The sequence below is a fragment of the Labrus bergylta genome, chromosome 19, assembly GCF_963930695.1.
Source record: "Labrus bergylta chromosome 19, fLabBer1.1, whole genome shotgun sequence".
Taxonomy (NCBI): Eukaryota; Metazoa; Chordata; class Actinopteri; order Labriformes; family Labridae; genus Labrus; species Labrus bergylta.
Genome location: NC_089213.1, coordinates 1,369,590 through 1,389,848, shown reverse-complemented (window position 1 = coordinate 1,389,848; position 20,259 = coordinate 1,369,590). Strand labels below are relative to the sequence as shown.

The 20,259-nt window shown below is 42.9% G+C and overlaps 1 protein-coding gene across 3 annotated transcripts in view; it reads left to right on the top strand.

Annotated features, from left to right (window-relative positions):
- The window catches only part of LOC110003061 (uncharacterized), a 48,645-nt gene extending 30,039 nt beyond the window's left edge, over positions 1-18,606 (top strand). The window contains exons 3-10 of one of the 3 annotated variants that reach the window (XM_020658759.2): positions 7,342-7,447; positions 10,120-10,338; positions 11,124-11,264; positions 13,517-13,672; positions 13,751-13,920; positions 15,415-15,534; positions 16,429-16,563; positions 17,529-18,606. In XM_020658759.2, the coding sequence (XP_020514415.1) occupies positions 7,342-7,447; positions 10,120-10,338; positions 11,124-11,264; positions 13,517-13,672; positions 13,751-13,920; positions 15,415-15,534; positions 16,429-16,563; positions 17,529-17,756 (1,275 nt within the window). In that variant the 3' untranslated portion in view covers positions 17,757-18,606. Of the gene's footprint in view, positions 1-7,341; positions 7,448-10,119; positions 10,339-11,123; positions 11,265-13,516; positions 13,673-13,750; positions 13,921-15,414; positions 15,550-16,428; positions 16,564-17,528 lie in introns of all 3 variants that reach the window. The other 2 variants (XM_020658758.2, XM_020658757.2) reach the window with 2 other exon arrangements.
- The last annotated feature ends 1,653 nt before the right edge of the window (positions 18,607-20,259 follow it).

The window sequence follows — 20,259 nt, the reverse complement described above, 5'->3', positions numbered from 1 at the left end:
CTGTAGCCTCAGCGCTCAGTGAGAGGCACATTAGCTGAAACATCAGCCTGTTTGTGCTTCCACTAATAGTCGGATCAATACTGAGTGCTCCTATCAGATCTCCTCTGAGGATGTACGCCTTCCAACTTCACACAACTCAGACTAAAACACACGTCGATCTGACGGAGAGTGAGCCGCAGATACACACAGGGCATCATTTATTTACATCAGGGGTTTTCTGGTAAATGGTTTAAGACTTCAAACAAAAAAAACAGACTTTTAATAAGACATTTCAATTAATCTTTAAAGTCTTTATATGTGATCTTAAATATAATATAAATCAAGTCTATCCTCTGAAAATAACTCTGTGAGTCATGACTGTCTACAATGGGTGTAACACCCGAGTCCCACTGTCTGTGATGTTTTCAGAGTTTTCAGAGTCCTATCTTCAGTTTGTTTACATCGCCAGGACGGCCGGCTGACTCCTCCCCTCGTGTATAAAAGTTGTTTAATTGAGGGACTAGAGAAAAGAAGAATAACATACTGTACTCACTGCTTAACTGTGTTTCTAGATCACGCTCATTTCAGGTAAATTTACATGCAGTGTGAAGATACCAGCATAATAAAGATCGCTAGCATTAGCATGCTAACACAACAATGCAGCGCCAGTTGTTTTGGTTTCATGCTGGTGCTCAAGGGCGACATCTGCTGGATCAAAAAAATCACATATAAAGCCTTTAACTACTTGGATGTTTTTTCCCCCTTGGATATAAAGATTCTGAATCCCTCACTCCACAGCTGGAGGGAGCAATCCCCCTGTTTTCCCGCAGAGATCCATCACCTCGTATTTGGAGGTGCTGACCCTCATCCCAGCCGCTTCACTCTGGGCTTCAAACCGCAGCGTAATAATCACTATATTTTTTACATGTCTGCCCTCAATGCAGGTAAAATGTTGCGTCTAAGCTGTAATGTAGCAACAGGCCACTAGAGGGGGCTGTAGCTCCAGTTAAAGAGCTTTCTCTCCTTGCTCTATCACCCAGATGTAAATGAGCAGAGTGGGGTGAAGTTCATCTTGTAGCATGGAGGGATTAGACCAGATCTTAACCTGGAAAATGGAGGCTGTGTGAAGTTAAACTGGCATGTAACCACCAGACAAGAGCCATGCTGGGCACCAGCAGAGGGCGCTCATCATGGCAAATAATGATAAAAAGTCGCAGACGATGGCGAGTGGAAGCATTAAGTGTTACACTGGGACAGGCCTTCGCTCTCTGACCCTGAGAGGACGAAGAGGGAAGGACGGATGCATACAAGGTTTTTAATTATTGTGTAAACTGTTTACGTCAGGGGAAAGCTTTAAGGCCAGATTTCCTGCAGCATAAAGAGATGATTTAACCGGCTGGGTAAACATTTAAATGTTGAGCTGAGAGACTGTCAATGTTATCACAGCTGAATGGATTTGAGTTTCAGCTCGCACAATGCTGCTGCGTCTCACTTCGATTCAGGAAAAAATCCACTATTGATGAGGCTACAGGAAGAGCTCAGCTGTGTGATACAATGTGTGGAGTCAATTTGAATACAGGATAAGAGCGCGTACACACATTATAAAGACGGCGATGACGCGAGGGTTTCTGTCCTCGTTCGACCGCGAGAGAGCTCAACGTTCACACACCGAGGCGGCTGCTGCTTCTGAATCCAAACTATACGACCTCTGACGCAGGCGGTGGTAATAATTCCCACGCACACAGTCCCAAGGGCAGAGATGACACCAGCAGTACTACTCGCTTCTCTTCACACATTCGACCACCATATCTCATCCTCCACAGCCTCTGCCCTACTCAGGCACTTATTTATTCTGAATGGAGGCCACATGCTGACCCTGACCTCTGCTGCATTCATTGAAGAGTTTAGAGGGTTCACGCTGCAGTTTTCTCCTCATAGCTCAAAAAGACAAACAGACGAGATCACTGATTAATACTGAAGACTGAATGATCAGCAGGAAGTGGAAGTTCTTAAAACTATAATGCTGATTTCAGTCACAATCATCTAAATATCATTTCTGTCAGTTTTTGATTTCCTGTTTTAAAACTGGGCTCAGTAAAAAACCGTCGATAGAGATGGAGACATAAAATGAATAATGCTGATTTGGCTTTTTTAATTTAAATCTCCTCCCCTTGTCTATGGTGTAAACATACCAACATGACTAAACCAGTCATGTGACCCACCCCCTCCCCCCCTACCTGTCTCCCACCTGCACTCTTAGGTCTGCAAACCTCTGGAACTCACTCCCAAAAAACATCACAGACGCCTTCAAGAAATCCCCCCCAAAATGAACTTCTCTTCATTATTTCTTCTCATTACTTGTTTGTCGTTTTGTTTTTGTTGTCACTCTTTGTTAAGCGTCTTTAAGTTTTGAGAAAAGCGCTTTAAAAGTCTAATTTATTATTATTAAAAGTTATCTTGTGCTTTGTGTCTTTAAATCTCCGATATCTCAGCCTCTGCTTCATTAAAGGAGGATTATTCCTCATCCACTTTTCATGAACACAAACGTCTCTGACATGAATTTAACATGGAGACAGTGAAGACACCGCCCGCGGCAACACAACATATTTTTTTTAATTTACTAACAGACGCTTGTATTTGAGGAAAGTTAAGCAGTCCGACCCAGAATCACTCATGGAGATGTTGTTGTTACAGAGTCTCTGAGTCCTGATGATGAAATCAGGAATAAAAACCAGCAGAGCTCAGTCAGATTCTCTTCTTATTCTTTTAGTGATAAGAACCTCATGAGATCTCTCGTCTCCTCCACGCCGTGATATTGTCCAATTAGCATTTTTATTATTGTTTTGTTTCCTTTGATAACCTTTTGTCCCATGCTTGGAGTAATAATACTCCTATGACAGACTTCTGGTCTGTTCCATTACTTTCATTCTTTGATTTCTTATCTATAAAAACATTGAAGAGCCGACTCTCCTCACAGACACAACGCTGATGATCAGATCTACCCCACCACCAGGGGGCGACAGAGGAGAAGTAGGATCCTGTTGTGAAGGTTGGATCAGACGCCTTTCATTGGCAGGAAGAGAAACATGTCATGACCTCCAGTTTCATGACCACCATTAATATTTTTTAATTGAACGCAGCATGCCCGGGGTCCTGCACACGTCAGTTCATATTACCATTTAAAAATTAAGACAGAGAAAGAGAAATTGGACTCAATTAAAGACGATAAATCCTCCGTTAAGTCCGATTATTTTAAAGGTCACGGTTACAGGAGACTCTGCTTCTGTCATTATGTTCTTCATAAAGATCTTATCGTTTATTTAAAATATGACTCCAGAATATTTCCCTCATATTTTGAATTTGTTAGATGAGTAGTAATTGATAAAAAATCATTTATCTCTCGGCTGTCTCTGTCTCAGCAGCAGCTTCATGAGACAAACTTCTGGATTTACTTAGACGTGAAGTTTAGGGCATTTCCGTTTCACCTCCCATTCGGCCTGTGATCTGTGAACAGCACAACGATGATAACGAGCTTAAAGAGCCGCAGGAGGAAGTCTGGGGCAGAGCCACGCAGCGCCTGATGTGAAGAAGAATCCTTTTGACAGATGTGTACTGAAAACACTCTGGACAGTTTCCAAACGGCTCCACTGTCTTTGTGTCCACAGCACAATGTGACTAATGTATGCTCCTCTGTGTGTGTGTGTGTGTGTGTGTGTGTGTGTGTGTGTGTGTGTGTGTGTGTGTGTGTGTGTGTGTGTGTGTGTGTGTGTGTGTGTGTGTGTGTGTTTGCATATGACGACACATAATTAATGGGGTCCAGGTTTCTGCCAAGGATCAGATTTGCTGTTGCCCCTGGAAACAGCTGAATGGTATCCGTTGGTTACGTAAACATTCTGAGCAGTGTGGAGCGACAAAGAGGGATTTTAAAGCTGATAACACAACAAACACAACAATAAATAACACAACAAACACGACTCAAAATAACAACAACAAACACAAAATAACAACAAAGACGACACAAAATAACTCAACTGTTTCTCCAACAAACTGCTCTCTGTGTCGTCTCTCAGACTCAGCTGATAATAAATATAAAACATGTTATTACAGTTAAATCGTTTGGATTTAAAGCTGCTTCTGTGTATATTTACACACACACACACACACACACACACACACACACACACACACACACACACACACACACACACACACACACACACACACACACACACACACACACACACACACACACACACACACACACACAGGTTTCTACTTTTACTGGTTGATGTGACGCTTTCAAAAAACTAATTAATAAGAAACTCTTCGATGGTTGAACCCGAACGCGCCTGAAGGGTTTGTTGATCTTCAAAGGTCAAAGGTTGACTTTTGGATGCAGCTTCAGACCAGAGCTTCTCCACATGTGTCCAAGGTAGAAAAGAAAAGTGAATTCCAGAGTAAATGTGAGTCAGTCTTTAAGATCCTGAAAATCCAACATGACATTTCTAACTAAAAAGCTTAAATCCACCTTTTCTGACCTAAAACTCCATTTCCCTCTTTCAAATCCTCTCCTCATGCCTTTGCTGTACCTGTACTCCTCTCCCCTCCTCCTCCCCCTCCCCCTCCCCCAGCATGGCCGTGCCGAGTTTTCCTGGGAAGGCATCAATGTAAGTCTCCTTGTTTAATCTCACCCCCCCTATCACTCACCTGCTACCTGAGTTTTGAGTACATAAGTTGACATCCGACTTGTTTACCCCCCCCCCCCTTATCTCCCTCTCTCTTATTTCTCTCCCTCTCTCTTATTTCTCTCCCTCTCTCTCGGTAAACTCTCCCTCCCATCCGTCTCCTCTCTCGGCCCTCTGCTAATCTACTGTCCTGCAAGCTTCATATAAACACAGAGTCACAGATAACAGGCTGTAATAAGCTTATCTTCTCCCCGACTGAAGTCCCAGTTTTTCACTGAAAGCTCTGCGTGATGAAGTGAAGCGCCACTCGACTGTTTCTGCACTTTCAGCAGAAATCATTTACACAACGTGAATTTTGTTGACTCAAGTACGCTTGGAGGCAAATCATCTCTTATGGGCACGAATCTGTTTAAAGCAGCAGCAGTCTGGAGGAATCAGGTGTGGGTTATTCTAGGCAGGCAGAGCAGGGCGTAGTAAGTTTAGCTTCATTGCTAAAAAAAAGCATTTTGGCAAATAAAGAGTATCTGTTATTAAGCCCGTCTGGCAGCTTGTCATGCTCTACTTAACACAGAACTTTTTTCTTATTATCTCTAATGATACATCAAAGCCTGAGGTGACATGTTTTTCCTCCCCAGTGCAGCCTCCTTCTGCCAGTAGAAATAAAAAGTAGATGTGGCGTTGTGGTGGTTAATGTTTCACATACCGTTGTCTTTTTCCTCACCAGACAAACGGCAAACACTCAACTTGATTTGTTATTCTGGACGCCTAAAGCTGAAGATACACAGCGAGGTGTTTGTTCTGCCCTCTGAGTCTGCCTTCTCACTGTAAACAATAGGACATGGAGCGAGAAAGCACAGAGTACACCCAAGTCCTTCCAGAGAGGGGGGCGTGGTCAGACACAGCTCATTTACATATTTAAAGGTACAGACACAGAAACAGCCTGTTGTGAGCAGGGCTGAAATAAAGGGGTTTATAGACATGATCAAATACAGGATCAGAGTGGATTTAGAACAAGAAACTTCACACACATGTTTTGAGGAGCTCTGAGACTTATTTACACTGAAGAAGAGGAGGAGGAGGATATGTGAACATTTGCATGCATGCTAGATTTATTAAGATGTGACGCTAACCGTAGCAAACTAGCTGTCCTGCTAATCTGCCTCGATAATTCAAATTTCTCTTGAACTCTGTTGTTGTTTCAATGTTTTTCTTACACGCTAAGAGTACACCACAGACGGGCTAACACTTGAATAACACTCCTGCTGTAAGCACACAGGGACCAAATCACATCAGTTAGCTTGTATAGAGTAATTAAATCACTCTACATCACTATATTACATCTAGCACAAACCCCCCTGTGTAACAGAGTCCACATGTTTTCATGCTACTTTCCACTATAATTAGCTGTTGGCAGGACCTCATTAGGAGCCAGGCTCTGTCTCTGTGTTCATTAGTGTGCAGGTTGCTTTGCCACGAGCACTGGCGCCAGGAAGACGAGCAGAAACCAAACAACACTGAGCGTGGTGGTTTATGTGTTTTGATAGAGTATCTACAAACATGATTTGTGTCTTTTAGGGTTTAGGATTCTGTTTTTAAAGGTCCAATCAGTGAGCTGTGTAGAGAGGTAAACGATAAAGGTATCTTACTCTCTGATCAGACATTAAGGAAACATGCTATGTTGAAGTGCTGGCTTCTCTGACAACAATGCAGCAGCCAGTATGTCCTCCTTCTAACTTTAGATTCTGCTCCTGAATGCTCTGGATTTGTTTGGACCAGAGAAGGTAGGCGCTTTTAAGACACTCCCACACGGCCGTTTTGGACGCCCCTCGGTTTGTCAGATGTGAGAGCAGTTATCAGGTCAACAGGTGTTGCAGCGATGGAAGCGGGTCAAGAGAAGTGGTTCAGATAGAAGTGATTGTACCCGACCTAAAAAGCCTCTGCATGTTTCTAATAAGCTCCACGAGCAGAAACGTGCTCAAACTAGGATCAATAGGGGATCCCAGGGGGGAGAGACAGCTCTCTATGATGTTTAGAATTTAGACTGTAGTACCCATTTTAAACACTAGGGGTCAGAGTTACATACTGCTCCTTTAATACTTTTGGGTCGATGACGGTTGGGACGCAGACTGTTTATAAGAAGAGTGGATGAAGCATTTTCACTGATTGATTGTAGAATGATGCTATGAAGGCTGGAGTCTGATATTCTATTTTTTCAGCCAAAGGTGACAAAAACATCTTAAGAATATCCTGTATCCATCACTAATGATTCAATTCAATCATGATTGTAATTGTATTGATTTCCTCACTTCATCAGATGCTGTGCTGACAGAAGAGCCTGTTGTTGTTCTTTTAAAATGTGTTGAATTGCCTTTTTTTTCTCTCCTTGTGGACACAGTGTAACCTCGATTCTCTTCTTCTTTTCAATGCTCTCTGTCAGAAATGTACAAGGTGTCCTAATAATTAACCCTCCGTTCTTATTCCCTCTCTCATAACTTCTGTCTCGCTCTAACCCTTTGCTGAATCCTCAATTATCTGCTCTCTTCACCTCACTTTCTTTTATTCCATTTCATCTCTCTCTCTCTATCCCCTAAATGCCCCCCCTCCCCCTCCCCCTCCCCCTCGTGCATCCTCTCTTCCTCACTTCACCTCACCTCCCTCCCTCTCTCTTTCTCTTCAGTTGTCCATGGAGGACACTACTTCCATTCTGCCTCGTCTCAAGAGGAAGTCTGCCAACTCCTACGGGATCGGTGCCCTGGCTAAGTCCTCTCTGACAGGTGTGTCAGGTGTGTGTCTGTGCTGCTAGGTGGTAAAACAGCCCCCATGTTGCCTCCACATGCTCCGCAGAAAGCTCGAGGGTGAAGCTGCTGTTGAGAACTGAACGGACAAACTTACAGTCCCTTTAGTGGAAAAGATAATTTCTGGTTTCTTTTGGAGCGGGTTGTTTGCATCAGAGCAAAAGATCAATGTGTGGTTTTCATTTCAAAACAGTTTTTGTACGGCCTTAAGCTAAAGGTTTTTTTACTTCCTGTTTGGAAACTAAGCTACTTTTATTTTGATAGAAAATAATGAACTTCTGGTAGATCGAAGGTTAAGACACTAACTACTACACCACAGAAACAGGAAGTGGTTAGGGATCACAAACTGAAGGGAACAGTCACAAAGGTGTCGTTCTTTTCCATCACTGTGACGACAGGAAAAAAATGATGCATTCATTTCTGAGCGTAACCCAAGAAACAGTCCAAGCTTAAACTCAAAAATGTAATTTGCTTGTCGGGTTAAAAACTCTGACATGACTTCCACGTTGTTTCTGAATAATCTTCTGACATTTGGAGAGAAAAACAGGAATTATCTTTTCATTTTTTGCCATCAATGGCGGCTTTCGTAAATCCAACTGTGGCTCAACAGACAACTTCACCCTCGAGCGGGAGGAAGAGGAGGAGCTTGGAACCAACATGGCCGCCCCTGTGGGTGCCCCTTCCTGTATCACTCCCTACTTTCCCTTCTTCTTCTTCTTCTTCTTTCATTGATATCAACAGCAGACGTCAATGACAGACACATTTCGTCATTGATGGAAACCCAATCAGACCTCTTATTTCAAACGAGCTAAAGTAAGTGAGATGACTTACTTTGAAGACTTACTGAAGCATCTCCACAGACGTGTTGGGAAACGTAGAGTCTCTGTAACGTGGCGGCGGTGTGGCCTTAATATTTGTGACTCTCTTTGTGCAGTTTTTTGTGTCTTTTGAGTGGCCGTCGCCTCGTGTGTGCTGCTTTGTGCTTCTGACTGTGGCGCTCTGTGCTTTGCAGTGTTTCAGTGTAGCACCTCAGTGTTTGTTGTCGTCTATCTTTGATTTAATTTTACAGTGTAAAGTTGTATTTTTTTATTTTTTTAAATCCTTTGAAAAGCCAAGACCCCAACACCCTCCCTCATCTCTCATCCCCATTCTTTCTGTTCCTATTTCCATCCCCAATTAGACTCTGCTGGGAGTGTTTGATTTTCAGATGAGATGGGCTCTCTTTGTCTGAGGGGGAAAAACAGTTTCTATTTATAACTCGGCCTGCAACTTGCCCTCTGGACTGGGGGAGCTATTTCCAAAAGCTCTGTCTCTGTTTATTCATGCCTGTTTGATTTTAATTTAATTTTTTTAATCGATCAAGCCTCTCTGCGAGCGTTTGTCTCAGTGTGTTTGTCCCCAGTTTGAATCCTGTATTTGCATCTTAATTGGGCAGAGATTTGCTGGTGGACCCTTCTTAGCGTTCTGTTTACACACGAGCGTTACTTCTCCCTGCCTCTCTCTCGCTCTCTTTAACACGTTTTTAATCACGCAAAGTCTAATGAATCTCATTTATTTTGTTTACCAGGAGATGAGTAAGGGCTTCTATCATTAATATGGTTTTGTTAGCGTTTCAGCTGTCTCTCGTCTCCTTCTCCTGCTAATACAGAAAACTGAAGGGGAGCACAAAGGCAATCAGTTATTTAGATATTTAGCCTGTTTTGGTGTGTAGACATCTTAAACATCGGGACAACGCGCCTCAGCCTCCTCAGGTTGTTCTAATGTGAAGTCAAGACATCCTTGCAACGGGAGCTGACATAACAGCAAAAATCTTCATTAGAGATCGACTGTGTGAGCATGATTCTCATGATTAAGATCTACAAAAAAGATAGAGAGAGAAGGATACTTAAAGATCACATTTTTAAACGATAAGTTTAAGAGGCACTCATCCACTCACCGCTGTAAGAGTTCACCTCAGCATGACATTTTGTCTGACTGGTGCTCTTCATATTCTCAGCTCAGTGTCGTCGTTATCTGGTAAAATAGCAGATAATGACCTGGCTGGTCTGAATAAATGGAGAGCTATGACTCATTTGATTTTAAACACACAACAAATATTTGAAAGGGGGAAGCTTTAAAGCCAAGATGGTGTAGATGCACTGCAAAAACACAAATCTTACCAAGTGTATTTGTCTAATCTCAAGCAGAAAAAGCGACATTCACCTGAAGAGTCCAGATAAACATCTTATTTCAAAATCTTACAACCCAAAAATATGACCCCGGATTGCTCATAACGAGTCAAACTGCCGCCATGAAATCTTCTTAAAACAGGACACTACATCATTTTAAAGCAAAGGTCGTCACCGTGTTCTCACAGCCTGTCATAAAACTCCTTCTACACATCCATCCCTTTACATTTAGAACCTCACTCCTCACAGTTTCTCTTCATCCACTCATCTCATTATCATTCTACCCCCTCCACCCCCGAGCCTCAGTTGGAGGAGTCATCAACTGCTGAGGCCAGAAGTAGTTCTGACAGTGTTTTTGTGTGTGTGTGTGTGTGTTGTGTGTGTGTGTGTGTGTGTGTGTGTGTGTGTGTGTGTGTGTGTGTGTGTGTGCTGTGTGTTGTGTGTGTGTGTGCTACTGGTGTGCCCCTCCGTCTCGCCACGTACCTGCTGTAGGTGTGAGTCGCTCCATGAAGGACAAAGTTACCAAGCCCACTGCCATGGCCCAGGGTAAAGTCGCCCACATGATCGAGTGGCAGAGCTGGGGCAAACCATCCGCAGGGCCGATGGGGGTGGCGGGGCACACCAACCTGCAGAGGGAAAAAGAGAGGAGGCTGGAGAACGACGCTTACAGCGACCTCAGTGACGGAGAGAAGGAGGCCCGCTTCGCTGCAGGTGAGGGTGCACCTGAGACCTGAACCTACAGGTGATACAGAGTCTTTAAATCATGAAAAAACACAGAAAACAAGAAGAAATATTCTGATAATTACGAGGCTAAAGACCAGCTACCTGCCTGTTAGACATGCATCAAAATCATTTGACGCATGTGGGAATTAAAACAAGTGTCACAAGTCTCAAGTTTCATAAACAAAGGTGGAGGACCAACATGCAGTTTAACAAAAATATGTATTAAACAAAAGGTCCAAAAGGATCAAAAACAAAAGTCCATCAAAAGTCCGAAAACAAAACCTAGCCACGAGGAAAATGAACATCGACAAGGAACACGGGAAGAGTCTGACAATGAACTGACACAGGAGGGAAGAAACACAAAGACTAGACACAGGGGGCATTCAAACACAGGTGAGACAGACAAGACACAGGTGAAGACAATCAGAAACGGAGGGAAACACACAAAGGGAGGACGTAACACCAGACTACAAAATACTACAAAATAAAACAGGAAACACTAAAATCAGGAACATGAACAGGAAAATACACACAGGGAATAGAGACACATAGGAAATGAACACAAATTAAGGAATAAAAAAATTAAACAGTAAATCATGATATCAGACGTCCCTAATGTCCTTAAAAAAAAAAAACAAGTAGGGTTAGCGGAGGGGGGTTCAGGGAGCAAAGATTTAGAATGGATTTATTTCCATACATCTCTGGACTGAGTGTACTGTTTCTAACGTCAGTACCACCGTGGTCAGCTAACAGCGATCTGACTCCCTCTCTAGGCATCATGCAGCAGTTTGCGATCTCTGAGGCGACTCTGTTCGGCTGGAACTCGATGGACGGGGACAGTATGGGAGCCGGATCCAACCAGGGCAGTGTGGCTCACCTCAGTGAGGTCAACCAGGAGAGCATCACGAGCAGAGGTACTGCAGCTTAATCGCTTCCATCAGTTTGTTCTGCAAACAGTTTCTCAGTGTGAATGTTAGATTCAGGCTCGGAGGGTTTGTGACAGTAGACCGCTGCAATTCTCAGTTGGAAACGTTTTAACTTGATGGCAAATAATCTGTCTTTACCGCAAGAAGCTGCAATGGTCACACACATTCAAGAGAACAATCATGTTTTGTATTGTGCGTAAATGCACAGTTTGGGAACATTAGAGCCCCACTGGAGACTGAAAACTGCCACGTCAGTTATTCTGCTGACCAGCTGTGAAGGACGTTTGGAGGGCAGACGCACAGCTGCACATTCATGCCCTTCACTTCCGCTGGTTACTCCGTCAAAAACACCAGAATTTACATGATGTCATCAGAACACATTTACTCATAATCTAGAGGGAAAGGTGTATTCTAACGAGGAAAGCAGTTGTATGAAAAGAGGTTAAGAAAATGTTTGTTTTACAACGTCGGTTTTAAATTCACGTCCGAGCCTCAGGTGATGACACGTCGGTTTAGTTTAGTCGTACATAGGATGACACAACAAAGAGAAAGGAAGGAAAGAGGATCAGGAAACCCTGTCTGACCTCACAGGAACTGCCATATAAGGTCATAAAAACATTTTTTGGTGGCTTAGTTTCTGTTTTGTTTGAAGCGCATTAAAAAACATTTGAAACCTGGACTTAGATGTTTTTCATTTCACTTCACAGTTAGACTGTGAATGGTTTCTGTGTGAGTTCTTGCTGGTGTTTAGCAATGCAGAGCGCCGTTCAGCCCTGAGGGAGCCTGGAGGTTAGCACAAGGACTTAGCCTCTCTCTCATTAACAGCACCATATGTGCCCTCCTCTGTGCTTTATCTAGCACACAGTGCCATCACACACGTACTGAACACATGCACGAGTCATTAGAAGAAGATACTAAATATCAACATCAGGACTGAGGGACTGTTTCTCCTCGATAGTCTGTTCCACTGTTTCCCACCTTCATTGGTTATAATGATAATGACAGGCTTATCTCACTCTAAATGAGGATATCAGTTTGTTAGTTTATGAATAAATACTTATGGATTTATAATAAGAGCTTCTTAACAATGCAGAAGGTGATTCAATAAACGACTCGCTCTGAGGCTGGACTGAAGTCACTGTTTTGTTTGGTTAGGTATAAAACAATCCCATTACTGCTGTTCTTTCTGTTCTTTTCCAATATTTTACATCATGGAACAAAGTGTGCTTGTTAATTATTCTTTAACTGTTCTTCTTTTTTGTTGTTGCTCATTTCCCCTGATCCCCTGTTTATGTGCCTGAAGCTGTGCATTTGTTTGGTTTGAGTCAAACCAGAAATAACAGAAGGGAAAATATAATCTTTGAACATTTTCTTTCACACCGATAAAAATGTTTATTTCTGTGTCTGAAAATCTCTGTGGTTTAGTAAAATCAACAATCCTTTTCAGAGTGGTTACCCAAAATGTGCCGTAACTAAGCTCAGCCGTCATCACGTCTTTGTACATTAATATTGATTCTGCGACGGTGTCATATTGGGGTCCCGGTCTGTGAATTTACATTGTGTTTCATTGCTGAAGCATGCCACAGTAGGAGCTCCACATGAAGACACAGACACACACACACACACACACACACACACACACACACACACACACACACACACACACACACACACACACACACACACACACACACACACACACACACACACACACACACACACACACACACACCCACACACACAGAATAGGCCTTTTGTTTTCAGTGTAGAGGTTCTCAAACAAACGCTTCCTAATCTTTAGTATCAGAGCTTCTACTATTTCTAAAATATGTTGTTTTTGCTGCCATGTCAAACTCGATATATTATTAATTGTAAATGAACAGGACCCAGTTGTTTAAAAGTAATCCAACATGATTTAAGGGACCAGGGAGGATTAAATGTTGCAAACAGATTGTTCAAAAGAAAAACGGATTACATAATCAGCGTAATCAGAGAGGATCAGGTTATCAAATCCTGGTTTTAATCCGGATTAAATCTCCAGTTTGTGTTGTTCAAACTGTTGGAGTAGGATTGTGATAACTTTGATCCCAGAAAACAAAACCTGGATCATCCTCAAACAGGTGGGGTGTTTAAAAAGGCGTTATTTGCATTCCAGGCAGGATGCACTTAAGATTTATTGAGTCTTTAAACTGAAGAAGTTCTCCCTGTGTCACACTTCTTCCATCTGTTTCTCTCCACAGACCAGATACTCCACCACTCCTCTGCGGATGTCTGGCCTCACACCTACGTCTCACAGGGCCTGTACTGCCTGTCGTCCACAGACGCCTGGGACCCAATCACCAGCCAACCCTCGGGCGTGGCCTCACCTGGTGGAGGCTCCTACATTATGGCAGCTGGTGAGGATTGAGTATCTTCTCTGTTATCCTGTCCATACACCTGAATATGTCTCTGAAGTGTTTTTATGTCTGTTCCAGGTGGCAGCAGTGGAGCAGGGGGTACACCTGCTGAGGGCTACGAGGGGACAGTAGGCAGTTACCTTCAACAGCACCAGACTCATCTCACCCTGCAGCAGCACAACCAACTCCAGCAGCTGCAACATCTCCACCAGTACCAGCAGCAGCAGCTCCTGCAGTACCAACAGCAGGTCAGCACACTGACTCTTCATTTACGCTGAAGGACAAAAATATCAAAATATTAATATTTAATTTAACCCACTAGTAATTCTGCCGACTAGCGAAGGTGAGGACGTTTAATCTTTGCATGTATTTAATAAACAAACACACTGGGCCTTATCCAACAGAATTGCGCCATTTACCTAAATGTGTTGTTTGAAACAATACTAACATGAAGACAAGAACACACATACAGGTATATCGACACAACTCTACAATTCACTTATCAGACGCTTTTATCCAAAGCGACGTACATCAGAGAGTAAGAACAACACAAGCAAGGATCTAGAAAAAAGGGAACAGTCAGGAAGAGCAAACGATCAGCTTTGAGTCCGATTGGACACAGGTGCTGACAGGAAGTGACCAGAGGCAAAGCACAACATTGAGGGCAGTTCTTGAGAGCTCTAATCAGTATAGAAACCATCTTATAAGTCGTCATTACCATCATCATCATCAATAATATGGAGACCATCATCATTAAGTTAGTAGGTATTCATGAAAGAGCTGGGTCTTTAGCTTTTTCTTAAAGGTGCAGAGGGACTCTGCAGATCCAATGGAGTTTGGAAGTTCATTCCACCACCGGGGGGCGACAGAGGAGAAGAGTCTAGTTAAAGACTTAGGACCCTGGTACACAGGTGTCAAGGTGCCTCCTGAGTGATCCGAATAGTTCAAACAAAGAAATTAAAGTTCACATGTTTCCACTTTGAATTAACAGGCCTAACGCCCTGTGAACTGGTTGGATGTGTGGGCTGTAAATATTGGCTAAAAGTAAGCTTCGGAGCCTCCAGTTCTCAGGCTGCTTAGAGGTTTTCTGCAAATGAAGTGAATCACGATGAACCATGACATCCAAAAAGAGTTCTCCAGCTTTCTCGGTCACTCGTGCATTAGTACATCTCAGAGCTCATTAAAAAATGGAGGGTTATGAAATAATAACTGGAAAAAGGTCGGGGACTGTGTCTCAGAAAAGGGTGTACTGATCCGGGACCACAATGGAAATGAGCCTGTTAGCTTTACCGTGTGGTGCCCCGTGTGAAGCAGACTATTGAATATATTAAATTACATTTATAATAACGCTCTTTTCAATCAGTCAGTCAATTTTCTGAGCATCAGTCTGGGCTGAAGAGCCGGAGACATTTCCCTAATGCTCTCTGCTGCACCATAATTGAAAGGAGTGTTCAAAGCAGAAGCAGACTATTATGAGAGACAAGAAGGAGGCACAAAAAATGGAAAAGGTTGGCAAAAGCTGGAGGAATAGAAGTGCTTTGTCATGTTTGGCATGACTAGGCATCATTCTCCGTTATTGAACAACTACAATTGTCTGTGGGCTCTAGTTGGTGGCAACAAATGAACAGAAAAACACTGTTCAGCCATTGATCATGATCAACAACCAAATCAAAAATTTCAAAATATATTTGTTTAATTTTTTTCTGAATGCCAACTGATTCTTTCTCTGTTTCTGATTCCAGCCCATGGAGCACAGGCCACACAGTGCCTCCCATTCCCTCCAAGCCACTCCCAACAGCACCATCCACAGTCTCGGTCCTCCCACCCACCCTCGGCTAGCTGACCTGTGGGGAGCTGCGCAGGTTGAGGCACACCATGTAGGCAATCGCCTTCTGAATCCAAATGGTCAGATTACAGACTCTGCGGACTAGATTTAGCAGATTGTGGGAAAGCAGCTATGACAATTTTCAAGGGCTGAGTGCTGAATGAGTCTATATCTATACAGTATCGTAAGCATCTACATGTAGTGTGTGTTACAGAATGAGCGAGGTCAACATTTTATACAATGCAAGACAGCATGTCTTATAATGCATTTTATACTCTTTTTCTGTTGTAGGGTTCTAAGGTTTATCTAATCTGATCTCATATTTCAGGCACGTGTCTTCAAAGGTGAAAAAAGTTGATTTTCATAGTGGATGTTAATATTATGCAAAGCCTTTTTGGTCATTTTCCATGCGTGCTTTCATCCTGGCTAATCTGTTTTTGTTTTCTGGATCTGGCTTTGTTTATACCAGCAGGCACATTAATCACACATCAGTAGTGCAGTGAATGATGGGAGAAACTACCAGGGGAGTCGCTAAGGTAGGAGACAGGCTAGAAACCTGCATGGAGCACTGCCAAAAGTCTGCATGATAGCCAAACATGGACCTGATGAATTTTGACAACGGTCACCCTTATAACTGCCCAGTCTTCAGGGTAGCATGCTGGAAAGTCCGCAAGTTTGCAACTCTAGGCATTTGGATTCAGCATCTATGTCTGTGGTGCTCGTCTAAGTATCTGTTCTTTCTCTCTGATGTCCTGCACAGGCAAACCAAACTGTGGTGGGGACAGGGGAGCTCGTATTCTGCCTGTCCTTCTTTCTTTGTCTGTCTCCTCTTTCTATGAATGATGCCAGCATTAGGAATTGAACATTTGTCAAGTTTTCCAGTCCAACAAAAATGATTAGAAATGAAATGAGCAAACTTAACTGGTTGCAGGTGGACATAGTCCAGCAGATGAGCGGACAGATGGCGGAAATGGTCGGAGGAGTGGTAGAGACGGTCGGAGAGGAGCCGGAACTCGAATCTGAAGTGATCCCAGAGCAGCATGAAGAGGAAGAGGAGCTGACAAAGGTGAGTTACTACTATGACCTTTAAAGCTTCTCCTTCAAAGTCTTCTTTGGAAGAAGTAAAGACTAGAGAAGAGACAGAGAATGGCTAAAAGTTTCATCTATATTAATGAAGATCCTGGCATGGATGCCTTAAGGAGTACCTTTGTTGTGTTAGCTAATACCAGGCGATAACAACACACTATGTAATAGTTAAACAGATGGAACATGCACGATACTGTCGGTGTGATTGATTTTCATTTCACAAAAACAAGACAAAGTTGCTAATAAACACTATAATGTACCGCTTTAACTATGCTGACTTTTTGTTAACGCACAGAGCAGCCATCTTGGATTTTAAACTCTGGTTACTGAAGTTCTTCTGAGTCAGAGTTTTGACTTCAGCGGACGTTCCAGATGATGTATCAGATCGGAAACTCTGAATATTTTACTTACGAGATCTAAAGAGCGCACCATTAGCCTAGAGCAGCATAACAAGGGTCTCAATGTCAAGCCACCACTACTACAAGCTTAACTATTAAGAAAATGTACAAGGCTGTGTTTAAGGGTAGAGAGGATGAATGCCTACAGAACTGAAACTGGGACATGAATCCACAGGAGACAGGTCTGATATATGAAGGCTCTGCCTCCCATATTACTTATGGAGTACCTCCCCAATCAGTTGGTTTTTATTAATCAACAAATCTGAGTAATAACTAATGCAACCTTTTTTTTTAAAAAGAGCTTTTTGTGCCTTCATGTAGAGATAGGACAGTGAATAGAGTCGGAAATCAGGGACATAGAGAGTTGGGAATGACATGCGGGAAAGGAGCCACAGATTGGATTCAAACCCGGTCCGCACTAGGCTACCGGCACCCCCAACTAATGCATCATTAAGATTTGATTCTGAAAACAATGGATTAAAGATGGTCACAAAGTTAGATTTAAGGACATGTGAACACTTTTTTTGAAACTCTTCTTCTCTTACAGGTAGAAGAGGTTACATTAACCTTGGAGCCAGAGCCATGCTCTTTGACCCCATCCCCTCTGAGAGAGGACGCCTCCTCTACCAGAGGTTCCAGTCCAGGATTCCCAGCACAGACCACTGAATCTGTGGCAGGGAGGAAACCGTTCGACGTCACGCCCTGCGTTGTCCAACTGCTGGAGGAGAAAGAGGAGGCAGAAAAGAGCTCTATTGTTGTTGTTGCGACCAACTGATTCACAGAGGACCAGACGAAACTGTCAAAAAACAGTGAATAAATACTTCAATAATCAATCAAGCTATTCTATCCCCAACCCCAACACCCTCCCAACTATTTACCCACCGGAAGTCAGAGGAAATATGGGAAGACTTTTTCAGACGTGGGATGTAATGTACACAAACTAAATGCCAAGAAGAAGGACGTATGTGATATGGAACACATGATGTTTAACGCAGACAAGAGACTTGCTGAAACAAACCGTATGGAGATTAGATGGATTCACATAAAGTCTGGACCTATCAGACCAAAGAACCAGGACGGAACAGATAGATGTGGGGTGAGGACAGATAGGGCCTATTTAAATATTCAGTGCAATACAACAAACATGGACTCAATAAAACTTGGGTACAGTGTTTGCAAATAATTGTAAGTGGTTTGTTCAAGTTGCTCGAGCGCAGGAAGAAGCTTTGTTTCATCTGAGCAGCTCTGCAGGACCTCGTAACAGAAAAGTGTTCTATTTGCTGATTGGTGCATTTAGCTTTGATTGACAGCTGGTCTGAGCCCAACATGAGATGTTCTGTAAAGACCACGCAGACCGATCTGTTGCTCGGATTGATCGTGCCGAACCTACTTTGAGTCATTTGCAAACACACGATATGGACACAACCAAAAGAAAGTGCATGCTTTTTAACAGTGACCTAGCCCTTACAGTATAACACAGTATACAAAGTAATAATATATCAAATTGCTTTTTATAAAAACAAAAAAAATCCAATAAACTGATGTGTATTAGTATGAATGTAAGACTGTATGTATGTATGAATGTATCTTTGTTTGTGTTAAATATATATATTCTGGGAAAGTGATCTTCTTGGTGCTGTTCTGTGTCACTAAAGCGCACGCACACACATATTTGAAAACTGTGTATTTACTGTGAACTTTATTTATGGTGCTTTCATCTTTGCACAACATCCTGGAAACGTACCAACATGTTCAGGGTGAGCTGAATGTTTGCATGCAAACTGCCACATTTCCCCCCAGACTTTTTCTTGCCAGGGCCCTAGTACATTTTTCCTGTGAAGTGAGCGGATGTGAGAACACATAAGGAAATATTCAGGAAAATTCACCTGGAGGGAGTGGGAGGGAGGGGGTTTAGATCCACTCTGTGTGACCACCTGACTCATGGCCGGAAACAATGAGGGAGGCCACACACAGATGAAAGGTGATCATTTGAACTTTTTAGATAACAAAGGTGATCTGTAAGTATGAGGAAGCAGTCAGTGAAAATGTGATGTGAAGTGTTGTGAGGGGTGACGGCAGCTGAGAGAGACAGAGGATGCTGAACAGGGAGGCCTAAGTGCCAATCAGAAGATCAGGCCAACTCCAATCACCTGGAAAGAGCACAACAAGACTAGAGATTGGATGCAAGAGGGAGAGGTGGTCACACCTGGAACCCGTGCACGACCACAGACTGTATAGCACCCGATGGTTGTGATCATGTGGCATTGATATAAAAGCAAACAACTGCCATCAGGTGTGAGTAGCCCTGTACCTATCCAGAAGCATATATGTGTAGCCTGACGTGCACCTCCTCAAAATGTAACTGTAGCCCTGTGATTGGTCTACATTTTCACATCAGGAGATACCAAGTCTAATTAATCTCTGTGTTTAACGTAGCCTAGCTAGTAGTGTGAGCTAACAATGCTATTAAGTCTTACAATCCATCTCCTCTCTTTTTCCTATTTGCGTTAACTGCAGAATAAGCAACTGCTGACCAACATTAACCATCTCCAACTCCAACATAAGATGCTCGGATTCAGTCGCCATGGTTTTCCTGTACACAAACAAACAATGTGATGTAACTAGCATAGAAAACCTCACTGTCAACAAGGGTTTGAAGGCAAATCTGTCCTCCTTTAGACACACGGGTTGACAAAGATTTTCACAGACTGGGCATGACTTTACGATCTGTCTGCTGTTTGAAGTGCAGAAGTTTCTTCAATGCGGTGTGGTGATAGCTGAAACACTTGAATGATCGTCTTATCTGCCTCATTCATGAAACTAAAGCCCCCCTCATCGTCTGAAAACAGGTAAGTGCTCTTGTTGGTTAAAGTGCTTTCATCTTTTTGAGCTGTCTCAGAGGCTCTGTGTGTGTGTGTGTGTGTGTGTGTGTGTGTGTGTGTGTGTCTGTTTCACTACGTCAGAGTGTGGTGTGTTTGTTTTGAGTATTTCTAAAATACATTTGAATAAATTAAAGTAACGCTGCAGAACAGATGAAGTCCCTGAAGGCACCATGCTTTAGTGACTTTGTGTGAACGGTGAAGACGAGTTGTGTGCAGTTTTGACTTAAAGACGAGATCTTGAGGTCAAACCTGAAGGTCATACAAAGGGAAGGTCGTTTTTTTCAGCACAAGACAAGATATGGAGACATGACAGTTCAGACCTCTGGTGGTATCAAACATTGTTTTACATATTTACAGCTCCCCCCCCTCACTTTATTATCTTTGCAAGAAATGCAC